General features: G+C 33.7%; 2 protein-coding genes across 2 annotated transcripts in view; one reads left to right on the top strand and one right to left on the bottom strand.

The window, feature by feature from the left end:
* The window catches only part of LOC133338451 (protein yippee), a 36,053-nt gene extending 28,993 nt beyond the window's left edge, over nt 1–7,060 (top strand). Inside the window, exons 2-4 of the mRNA XM_061546623.1 lie at nt 4,428–4,561; nt 4,882–5,041; nt 6,955–7,060. Of these exons, the coding sequence (XP_061402607.1) occupies nt 4,444–4,561; nt 4,882–5,041; nt 6,955–7,039 (363 nt within the window). The 5' untranslated portion in view covers nt 4,428–4,443 and the 3' untranslated portion in view covers nt 7,040–7,060. The remainder of the gene's footprint in view (nt 1–4,427; nt 4,562–4,881; nt 5,042–6,954) is intronic.
* Nucleotides 7,061–7,898: 838 nt separating this feature from the next.
* On the bottom strand, nt 7,899–8,425 carry LOC133338453 (mitochondrial import inner membrane translocase subunit Tim9). The gene is made up of 3 exons (XM_061546624.1): nt 8,304–8,425; nt 8,111–8,206; nt 7,899–8,031 (listed from the first exon to the last, which is right to left on the bottom strand). The coding sequence occupies exons 1-3, from the start codon at nt 8,364–8,366 to the stop codon at nt 7,900–7,902; spliced, it is 291 nt and encodes a 96-aa protein (XP_061402608.1). The 5' UTR covers nt 8,367–8,425; the 3' UTR covers nt 7,899.
* Nucleotides 8,426–12,593: the final 4,168 nt, after the last annotated feature.

Raw genomic sequence — 12,593 nt, 5'->3', positions numbered from 1 at the left:
TAATTTATGGTCTGTTCCCGTACATCATGAATCTACTACATTTTACTGCGATAACGAATTTTCCTTTATGTTATCGAGAAAATAGTAAAATCTAGTAAATTCTTGCAGTACGGGAACAGACCATTAATTTATTAGATTCAAATCATGGTACAATTATAAAAGGTAACAGCAAATCCCAGCTGATTTGATTCCAACGTAATACTAGTGTCAATATGAATTTGACAAATTATGTTTTTAAAAATCACCCAACAGGAAAATTGGGAACGCATGCAATTTTAAATTGTTCTTTATTAAATGTGCTCCTGTATTCAATTTACTCAATCTGCCTGCTTGGAAAGTTTGAGAAAGCAAATCTTTCATCAAGGAATAACTCGCTATTCCCAGCATTTTCATATGTGTTACACATATATATGGCAATGGCTCAATTAGAGGAAAGATGTGGAATAGATAGAAATATAAATTTGATAGATTTTCATTCATGTTTTTTAATTTTCATTTTGAGGATTCGGAACGCATACAATATAAAATTGTTCTTTATTAAATGTGCTCCTGTATTCAATTTACTCAATCTGCCTGCTGGGAAAGTTTGAGAAAGCAAATCTTTCATCAAGGAATAACTCGCTATTCCCAGCATTTTCATATGTGTTACACATATATATGGCAATGGCTCAATTAGAGGAAAGATGTGGAATAGATAGAAATATAAATTTGATAGATTTTCATTCATGTTTTTTAATTTTCATTTTGAGGATTCGAAAATATTTCATTTTCAAAATAAAAATAATTTGATGATAATTTGTTTGTTTGTTTACATTTTTCTGTCAAATGAGTTTTTATTTTGAAAATGAAACCCTATCAATCTGGTGAATAATATTCATTTTATAAGTTGTCAGTAAATAATTTTGTGTACAAAAATAATAAAATTGTGACGGAATAAAAAAAAAACTGAATTTACGACTCAAAATGACATTTTTGGGACAAAAATCGATTTTTTGGAATAGTGATTGAAGAGTTTGCCATACACTAGTCAATCTCACATATACAAAAAGGGGTTCATCGGCATGACGGCATGATTTATAGTGTATGGGGCCCTTTAAAAATATTAAATTTTTTCAAGACAAAATATACAGTTGAAACAAAAACTTTGTTGATAATGAATTTCCGCACACTGGGGTATTATTGAGGTGGAGACATATGCGAGAATTTTATGCATAGCATACTAAGTTGGCATTTTTTAATGTAAAATAATTAAGGAGAATGGCGACCAAACACTAATTTTAATTTTATACAATGCACCGGGCTGCTTCGCTGAAAAGGAAAAATTTGACAGATAATCGAGACAAAAACAAAGCTTTTTTGTTTTGATACATCACCTTATTATTTCATCATGGGTATACAGTCTACAGGAGATAAAATATTTTTATTGTAGAAGGTAATTTCCGCTAAATGACCTTGCACTATTTAATAGTAAATATAGTGTAGAAAATTAATCTTCCATAAGAATTCTTCGTCCAGGAGAACGAATCGACGGAGTAGGGTCCATTATGATGAGGGTTTGGAGAGTTCTTAGCCTAGCACAAAAAGCACGGTATAAACAGAAAAAAGTTAGGTGTTTTTGGAAACTTCCATCTCTTTTATGAACACATGTTAAATTTTGTTTCGATCTGTCAACTTCTTCATTTACAAACAGGTGTTAAAAAAACGCGTCCGCAATTTGTTACAATGGAAAAATTAGAAATGTGTGCTTTCATTGTAAAAAAAAATCCCGACTTCGCGGTAGCAAAAAAACAAGGTCATTTGGATTTCTCCCGATCGAACAACGAGAACTCAAATCGATCATGTTGTGATAGACGGAAGACATTCGTTCCGTGTTTTAGACGTTCGATCGATGCGAGGAGCGAATATCGATTCTGACCATTACCTTGTGGCAGGCAAGGTTCGCACCCGTCTTAATGTAGCAGCATAGATGGGATCAAATGTAACACGGAAACTCGACGTCGAAAAGCTCCAAACACAACAGGTAGCAGAAGCCTACTCCTTTCAACTTACCCACCTGCTTGACGAAAGCATCTTCGCCCTAAAAAGGCATAAAAACAAAACTCAAATCACTTCTTGTGCCGATAATTGTATAGAAGCACAATGGCAAAGAATTGCCCATACCCCAGAACCAATAAGAGATGACGGTATAGAATGTATACCACCTAGCCAAGATGAGGTCAGAATAGCAATTAATCGGCTAAAGAATAAAAAAGCAGCAGGGGCCGATGGTTTACCAGCCGATCTATTCAATGCTGGTAGTCAGGAGCATGCACCAGCTGATTAGTACAATCTGGCTAGAGGAATGCATACCCAATGATTGGAATCTCAGCATCCTGTGTCCCGTGCACAAAAAAGGAGACAAGACGATATATGCCAACTATAGAGAATTAGTCTTCTTCCCATCGCATATACAGTGTTATCCAGTGTACTGTGTGAACGACTGAAGCCAATGGTCAATGACATTATTGGACCATACCAATGCGGCATCAAAACAGGCAAATCAACCATTGACCAGATTTGCGCTCTGCGCCATATCCTGGAAAAGACCCATGAAAAACACATCGACCCATTCCACCTATTCGTTGACTATAAAGCCGCATTTAGCAGCCCCATCCGTTCAGAGGTGTTTAAACCCATGTCTGTGTTCGGCGTTCCTAGCAAATTAATACGACTATGCAGGATAACTTTAAGTGGCACAAGGTCAGCAGTTAAACTCGGAAAGGACCTATCGGAGCCCTTCAATACCGAACGAGGATTCAGATAAGGTGGCAGTTTGTCTTGTGATCTTTTTAACATCCTGCTCGAAAAGGTCATAAGAGACGCGAAGGTGAACAGAAATGGCACCCTTTGACCAAATTGAGAAGGAGTCTGCCAAAGTGGGTCTGGCAGTAAACGGCGAGAAGACCAAGTTGATGGTATCAAGGCGCAAGACTTCCAGTAGACTTGGACCAACTGTGGAACTTGAGAACTATAGCTTCGAGGTAATTAAGATTTTATATACCTTGGTACCGCAATAAATAAAACTAATGACATACGTTTTGAAATTCGGAGAAGGATAGTGTTGGCCAACCGATGCTACAGATATTTGGGAGACAAATTTCAATAAATTAAACAAAATATATTTTTATACTACATTTACATCTAACCGGATTTCGTTAACGCATATTGCGGTGCAGGATTTATAAATCCTTATAAAGTAGACTAACATAGTAAAAAGTTATAATGTAAATGCCGTTTTAAGTTGAACATTGCTACCAAGATTTAGTCATGGTTGCTACAACTTATATTTAAAAGTTTTAGAAGCAGGGATCTTCAAAATTTTTATAACTATAAACTATTTAACAATCTTTGCACAGAACACATGATATGCGTACATTTCGAAGGAAGATATTTTCATTTAAATTTTGAAAGCTGAATCATGTCAAAGTCAATTTTATGAAAACTTTTGACTGTGTGAGTCTACCTTGTATGATTATTCCATGGATTTCTAGATGAATTTACAAGAAAGCTCTATATTCCCTTAGATTTTTTTCTCGTTTTCAGTAAAATGTTTAAAATATGTTAAATGGACTGAGGTAACGACTTGTTGCAATTGTTTTTATTTATTCTGACATTATAGTCCACAAGGTAGAGGTGTATTTCTTTTTTGTATAATTATACCATGACAGGTCTCCCTCATTTATTTACATTCATTTCAAATTCAACTTTACAAACAGAAAATTCTTCCGAAATTCTTTTATTTGTTTCCCCTTTTACTTTAGTGCGCACAAGGCTTTAGTTGCTTATTACAAAATCTCAACGTGTAAATAAATATCAGAGTCCTTTTTAGTTTAGTTGCCGTTCTTCCTACCAACCAACTTAAAAAGAAAATTTAGGAATTGTGCCGAAATTATTTTATTTAAATTTCAAAATAACCGTCTACCTTCACCTGTTATCAATTCCATATGATTGTGTGAACCCTACATTGGAAATCATCTGTTCGATAACAATACTAAACGAAATGTTATCGATTACCACAATATACAAATAATCATCTACCACACAGCACTAGTGTTAATGAAGAAAAAACAACAAAGACGACTGGCAAAAAAAAAATAATATTATTACAACAAATTTCGTCAATAATAAATTACAGAGTGATAAAAATTCCACTGTAAACAAAAACAGACAGACAATACCAAGCATCCAATCTGATAATTGGATTCGAAGTAGCAACCACCGATAGCCAAAAAACAAATCACTGGCTGCTGCTATCTGAGTCCAAAGTTAGTGTAAGTTATTTTGGGAATTCACATATCCCATATACAGAGTCTGTCTACAGCTAGCTCCTCTATCTATTCATTTACTTGATCTAACAACAACCGCAACAACACACACCAAACCAAAACACACTCGAAACGCAATATGGGCCGTGTATTTTTGGAACATCTGGGGGGAATTCGTTTGTTCAATTGTGGCCAGTGTCAAACGAATCTTACCAATCGCAATCAATTGATAAGTACGCGCTTTACAGGAGCCACCGGTAAGTTTCCCATTTCCAATAAATGATTTGTTTTTTGTTTGTCCAACGCATTTTTTTGTTTCATATTTAATGTAAATTGTGTGTGTGTGTCATACCTAAAGGGTAATTGCGCATCGTATGTAATTATATTGTTGTACGTATTGAAATTGTTGTTACTTTTTTGTCTGTTTGTCTTCTCCATCTGTGTGTAATAATGTGATCTCAACAATTATCATCTTTTGGTGGCTGGCGACGACAACGATAACGATGGCGACTGCATTGCTTCCGTGAATTACGTCAATGATGATGCACTACTTGGTTGGTGTCGGTTGGTGGTATAGGACGAGCTTATCTCTTCAAACGTGTGGTCAATCTGACATTCAGCAGTGTTCAGGAGCGTGTAATGTTGACGGGTCGTCACATGGTACGCGATGTAATGTGTAAAAATTGTAATGCCAAACTGGGTTGGATGTATGAATATGCAACGGATGAGGCACAAAAGTGAGTAGACAATTTATAAATAATTTTAAATAAATTTTGTTGTTATAAAAATTGATTTTTTTGTAGAGAAGAATATAAAGTTTTTTGAGTTCATCATAAAAATGCGCATTTAAGAAGATATTCCCTTTATAGAATGGGGGTTAGTCCGTCACAAAGAATAGAAATTAGTTTTTCATATAACTTACTATCTATATGATATAGATAACAGTTTTCATTGTACCATCATATGTAAACATTCGCCCAGATTTTTTTTACATTTCAAAATTAAGTGATAAATATCAAATTTTTTGTAAAGATAAGATTAGTAACGTTGTGTTACCTTTTTTTATGACACTTTACGTATGTTTACTTTTGAAGATATGAATTTTTGTTGGTAGAAGTTTTTTTTAAGATTATTAAAATTGTGAGAGTTGTAATTAAAATTATTAGTTAAAAATTTGTTCAATTCGGTCTGGCCTAACGTTTTATTTAAAATACCTTGAATCGACGTGACCAGAATTAAACGAAATATCCAACAATAAATACTCAGGTTCAAAACACAACACAGAGTCGTAATTAAAATAATTAGTTAAAAACGTTGCTAAATTCAAAATATTTTGAATCGATATGGCCAGAGGAAAAAGGGAAATATCGAAGTACCGACTCTCAGGCTCAAAACTTGAGTTAGGGCCTTGAGGGCTATGAAAGCACATGATGGAGAACCTGTTCACCACAAAGGTTGATGAATACGAAATTACAGCAACTTTGTAAACGTCAAAATAACGAAATTCCGTAGTACCACTATATTTGGGTCTATGCCAAGCTGTGAACCGATATTGCAACTTTTCTGTATGAAGATTTACCACCAAATAACAACCAAAAACTATAATTTCGGCCAAATTTGTTGAAAAACTTTTTTGATATCCCGAAAATCCAAAAATTGGTCTTATCGATATATTAGTCCTTCATACCAAAATGGGAACCAATATTTATAATTTTTGTTATGAAGATTTGACGCCCACTGAGAATCCAAAATATCAATTTAGAGTCAATTCGATTTTAAAACGTATCTGACAATCGAAACCCAATATTGGCAACTTTTGATAGGGAGATTATCTACTCAATGAGAATTCAAAATACAAAATAAAAGACAATTTGGCTGAAAAAAGTGTCATAACTCACTCTTCATAATACCGGGGGTTATCGTTACATGGCTGCTGCCATACCTCAAAAATATCAATTGGTAAGAGGATACTAAATATATACTCACAACCGAGTACATAAAACAGGCATGCATATTCATTGGCCCAATCCCCTTCGCTATTTTTTGGGCTTTAGTTGAGGCCTCTGTAGCGACCAGAAAAACCGACAAAAATTAAATATTTGGTCCATTTCATTCCATAAATATTTACCGATCTTTACCAAAAATAGGAGTCTTCATTGGGCAAAACCCATCCTACATGCAAAATTTCGTGGTCTGTATTGTGTTTACAAATTATAATGGACAGACGGACGGACACACATGTCTAGATCGACTCAGCACGAGAGATATGATCGGTATACTTAAATGTGGGTCTAGGACCAATATATCGTGGCGTTACAAACTCTTGGGGCTGCACAAAGCTATAATACCCTGACAACATAGTTATGTTGGGTATAATTATCCTCAATACAGGGAGATAAAAAAATTCCCAGTAAAACATTTTTTTATATAATAAATTGATCCTTAATAAAGAACGATTCTTTTCTACAAAATATTCGTTTAAAAATCCACGCCAATAGGGCTGTTAGTCCTTTTAAAATGTTCGTTTGAAAACCCACGCTAATAGGGCTGTTAGTCCATTTAAAATATTTGTTTAAATATCCAGATTATAAAATGTTATTAAATTTTTACAAAATGAATATTAAACCAATTAATTTTTTGTTATTACCAGATACAAAGAAGGACGTGTCATTTTGGAATACGCTTTAATTACGGAAGTAGAAGGTTTTCCTGAAAGTTCAACACCAACACACTAACAGCGATGGATGCTTTAAATATAATCTCCTATTTTATTTAACCCCCACCACCACAATCACTACCAACTATTTTAAAACGAACCAACAAACAAAAAACTCCTCACTAATACTTAATAATATAATTAATTTAAGTGACTTATCATTAATTTAATTTTTTTTTCTTTATAAAAATTAATAATATTACATATGATTGATCTATGTTATACTAGTAGAAAAGAACTTGTAGCTGTAGTGAACAAAAAAATAAAAAAATCAACACAAAGTACTTGCTAAAATATCGAAGAAAACCGAAATAAAGAAAAATTATACGATTAGATGCTAAGTTTCGTCCTCATAATCACTACTATATAAATTATAATTTTAATTAATAATGTGAAGCCCTTAAACCAAATTAACAAATTTAAAAAAAGTATTCAATTTATTTTTTGTCATAGTTTCCTATTTTTAAGTTTTTTTTAGAAGAACTGTTTAATTGTTCATTGAAGTTAAATCAAAATTAAATTTTTTTAAATTTGAAAAAAATTATGATCTTTTTAAATAAATTTTCCTGTTTTAAAACGAAAACAATTGAAAACCGTTTTTTTCACTTGGACTAAAAATTAATTCATCCTTTTAAGAAAAATGTATTCCTGTCGTTTAGGATTAGGATTTTCATTTTTAAACATTTATTGAAATGCAAAACAAAACTGCTTTTTAACTAAACATGTTTCACTTTTTTTATAAAAAAAAAACAAATTTTAGGTAACTGAGAATGTGTTTAAGTTTCTTTATCCTCCTTCCCCGCATGACTTTGACGACTACAACACACATTTGGTGGTGGTGATGGCTGACTGACTGTTTGCCGTTAAACTTCATCATTTCTATAACTTGCCGGTTTTCTGGGCCATGGCCAAAGCATTTTCATTGGCAATCATTTGGAATTCTTGGAATCTTTGGGAAATTCGTTGATTCATTTTCAAATACTTTTCCATGCAATTCAGGGAGCATTTTTCCTATAACAAATTACAAAAACAAAATGTGAATTCTGGGTTTTGTTGTATTTTCATTACGATAAATGGATGATGACCTTACCTCACTCTCTTTGACTTCTCTGGCCGTGAAATCTCGCACACAATCTGTGAAACACATTTCAGACAATTTATTATAGGACATCAAGAAATCTGTAAACTATAAAATTTTGCCATACAATTTGTTATCATGTTTTATAAATTCAATTCATTTTTAATTCAATTTATTAAGATTTGTTTTGCCAGTCAGTACTCACCGTTTTCATTTGTTCCTTATCCAAAGAATCTAAGGAGGTGGCTGTTGCTGGATTAGTTGCCATTGTTAATTATTTACTTTTGTACTTTATTTTATTTATAATATCTAATAATTATTATTTTTAGGAAAGAAATTGAATTTATAATTCCTTTTGGCTATTTTTTTGTGTTGTAATCATTCAGTTCTCTGTTGGGGAAAAAAGCGTGCTGTCATATGAACAGCTGTTTTATGGCAATGGCGCTTAACAACACTCGTCTAATGTAATCTACTACTACAATTGTAGTGTTGTAAAACGTCATTTCTGGCTGCTTGTCAGTTTGTGAATGCAGTTTTTGGAGTTTGGGGAGCTTGGTTGGTCTTGTCCTACATAACCATATCAATATATATATATATATTTGTTTTAAGTTTTGTCGCATTTTTGAATAATATTTATACAAAAATCATGAAATTATTTACTGCTCCTATGTTTTTTAACGACATGACAACGACAAACAATGCCAAACAAACGTCAAAAAATTGTGAAGCGTTTTAAAGAGCGCGAACAACGGAAAATCTTTTCTAGAGGTTTTGTGAAATTAAAAACATTAAATATTGGAAATGTGAATCAATTATGTGTAACGAGGGACCCGCTATATCTTCTTTCCAGTATGCGAAATATTCGTGCCGGAGATACGAAAAGGTATGTGCCGATATTTTTTGTATTATTTAAATTAGTTTAGGTTATGTTGAGTTTGTATCAGTTGTTTGGTTTAAATCTTGGTAGTAATACCAAATGAGGATCAAAACATAAAAATTCTCCCTGGGATGGAATTGGATATTCCGTTGGATTTGGATTCGATTTAAGCTATGTAAAAATATCAAGATTTACAAAGTTTTAAAATGTTAACCCTAAGTGGGGGAAGGTACTAGAAGCAGTGTACCGATAAGTCCCATGATGGGACTCCAATCTCTCCCAGTAATATACAGACATGATTAAAATATTAGATTGTAAAAATTTTGTATGATATTATAAAATGCATTCCCAGCTCAATGTTGTCCATGTTGTGGGTGAGGTACCAGAAGGAGTGGGCCGATTTTCCCCATCTTCGAACATAATTTAAGTTTGAAAGAAATGTTAAAATGTGCCTAATATTGGATTTATATATGTATATATTTTCAAATGTTGACACTTTCTGGAGAAGGTACTAGAAGGAGTGAAAAAATGGGTCCTATCTTCGAGCTTGATCTTGGTTTGTTAAAGATAAAACGTTGTACACAACAATGTTGTCAGGGAATACAGTTTTATGCAGAGCCAAGAGTTTGTAACGCCGCGAAATACCTTTAAGTATACCGATCGTCATATCTCGACTAGCTGAGTCGATGTAGACATCTGTACATCGATACAGGCCTCATTTATGGACCAAATTTTGCATGTAGGACTGCTTCTGGCCAATGTTTATTTTGTTTTTGGTAAAGATCGGTTAATATTTAGGGGATGAAATGGACCAACAACTTTATTTTTGTTTGATTTTCTGGTCGCTTCAGAGGCCGCAATCATGGCTCGAACATCGGAAATTTTAACATAGAGAAGGCTATCGGGCCAAATCAAATGGACCTTGACCTTTGTGTGAAAAATTACAAAATTTGTATACAATGGCGTATATATTTACTCCTGAAGGCCATCGACACGAATTTGATAGTATATCCAAGAGGAGTGGCTGGTCTTTAAATTATATTTTTGTATGTACTCGGACTTGTGAGTTACACGTAAATATTTACAGGTGCTTACGTGTTCAGATATTATTTAGTAACACATTACCCCACTGGAGGAAGAAAATATAGCGCTGATCGCTTTGAAATGTTCCAGTTATGTTCAAGGACAACGCCTATAATTTTCGGTGATGATCAGATAATAATTTTGGGATGAAGTGGACCAAAAACTTTGTATTTTTTTCGAGTCGATTTATAGGCACAATTATAAGCCGAACGTCACAACACATCCCACGGTGAAGGGAATTAGAAGGACTGTACAGAATATTAGTAATATTCGGAAAATATGTCAGTGTAAGGAAGAGGTGCTGTTGACCTATCATCGGGCAAGACGGTGTAACTATCACGAAATATTTCGCAGGCTCAGAATAAAAATCCACAGTGAGTTAGAGTTATGTGGTAGTTGTGTAGGGTATCGTATGTTCGGCCCCGTCCGACTATACTGCTCCGCTCACTGGTTTTTTAAATATAATTTTCAGCACAAATTAGCACCCAATTATCGAAATTTAAATTAAGTTTGAAAGAAATATTATGATCTGTAAAGTTTGGATTAAATCGATTATTCTCATTGAGAGTTATCGGGCGCACCAGCCGGCCAGTCAGACAGATGGACATTTGTAAATCATCTCCAAATTATCTGCAACAGTTTTGGTTCGAAGAAACATGAGGACTAAAACCAATTTTTGTTGAGGCAAACATTTCCCGTATCATAGTGTATTATCCCCATTAGCCATAAGGAAAATATTCCGATCGGCCGATCTTTTGTTGTGCAGAATTTCCAAATTTTATAACTGTTTTCAAAATTATAAAAAAAATGCCAACGACAATTTATGGCTAGATATAAATAGCGTATACAACTAATCATCAACATATATCTACATTTATGATTTAGGTTTTCATATGTGCATACATATATCCTAAAGAATTTAATGAATGTAAAAACAACAACATAAGCATGATCATCAACATTTATTATTTGCACCATGTCAAAATGCACATTTAAATGATTAATTCTGAAACAAACAAAAACAGAAATAGTTGTAAATTGTAAAAATTCACACATTCCACTATTAAAAGAGACCTCATTAACCAAGAAATAAAAATTCTGAAAATACATAGAGATTAGGTTTATTTCTATACAACATAAGCATAATTATACAGACTTCTTTGGATGTCATTATTATTGTTGCTGTTATTATTACATGTCATATGAAATGTGTGAATGACTTTGAAACAGCATTGCAGAATGTCGTAGAGTTAAAAAAACTATTAAGAAATTTTAAATAGGTGTTTAGATAGAAGACGAGGAAGTTTTTCTAGTTGAGATGGAGGCAGTGGGTGATCTCTAGAGCAGCTGAATGAAGGGAGTTTTTATAAATGAGCTGAAGGGAGTCTTTATAGGCGAGCTGAAGGAAGTTTTTATAAACGAGCTGAAGGGAGTCTTTATAGGCGAGCTGAATGGAGTCTTTATAGGCGAGTTGAATGGAGTCTTTATAGTCGAGATGAAACGAGTCTTTATAGGCGAGCTGAAGAGAGTATAGGCGTGCTGAAGCGAGTCTTTATAGGCGAGCTGAAGCGAGTCTTTATAAACGAGCTGAAGCGAGTCTTTATAAACGAGCTGAAGCGAGTCTTTATAGACGAACTGAAGGGAGTCTTTAGAGGCGAGCTGAATGGAGTCTTTATAGACGATTTGTCTTTCAAGACGAGCTGAAGGGAGTTTTTAGTATATAGACGAGCTAAAGCGAGTCTTTACAGGCGAGCTGAAGGTAGTTTTTATAGACGAGCTGAAGGGAGTCTTTCAAGACGAGCAGAAAGGAGTCTTTATATACGATTTGTCTTTCAAAGGGAGTCTTTATTAACGAACCGAAGCGTTCATTATAGTATCTTCATAGTCGGGCTGAGGAAAGTTCTTTATAGACGAGACTTTGTAGACAAGCTGAAAGTAGTCCTTATATACGAGCTGAAGGGAGTCCCTATTGACGAAGGAAGTCTTCATAGACGAACTGAGATGAGCCTTTTTTGACGAGCTGCCTGGCTGGGGGTTTTTATGGACTGGAGGATAGGAGACTTTATAGACCGACTAAAAGTAAGGAGTCTTTATATCACGAATTCCACAAAAAGGTCAACCACACAGGTGAAAAATCAATTTGTTAAGAAAGATATGAAATTATATAGGAAATATTCTTTGCAATCCGGACAATATATTTTTAGTTGAATTTTGAAAAAAAAAACGGTAGTTTTTCTTTTTGTTGTACTATTTTCGCGTGGAGAGTAACTTGGGCATATTTTTATTAGTTTTAGAGTGTCATTTGTCGTAAGTGTGAACGCTGTTAGCTAAAACAATATCAATAATAAATATTAAATTCAAATAAAGTAATATCTTACTAAAAATTACATATATATAAACCTATACATATAACAACAGAATCTCGTGGTAAGTGCAGTTAAATAGTGTAAGAAAATAGGTAACGCGTGCGTGACAAAATGAACATATGTTTCTATACAGACTCTAATATGAGAAATTTTTTTTGATACTGCTGTA

Source organism: Musca vetustissima, unplaced genomic scaffold (genome assembly GCF_032173495.1).
Source record: "Musca vetustissima isolate MV318-11 ecotype Yass unplaced genomic scaffold, APGP_CSIRO_Mvet_v1 utg32702, whole genome shotgun sequence".
Classification (NCBI taxonomy): Eukaryota; Metazoa; Arthropoda; class Insecta; order Diptera; family Muscidae; genus Musca; species Musca vetustissima.
This window is presented reverse-complemented; position numbering and strand designations above follow the sequence as displayed.

Coding starts and splice junctions, on each gene's coding strand:
- LOC133338453 (XM_061546624.1), bottom strand. CDS start 8,366: ATGGCAACTAATCCAGCAACAGCCACCTCCTTAGATTCTTTGGATAAG. Junction 8,207..8,303: donor ATAAGGAACAAATGAAAACG/GTGAGTACTGAC, acceptor AAAATTTTATAG/TTTACAGATTTCTTGATGTC. Junction 8,032..8,110: donor GAGAAGTCAAAGAGAGTGAG/GTAAGGTCATCA, acceptor AATTTGTTATAG/GAAAAATGCTCCCTGAATTG.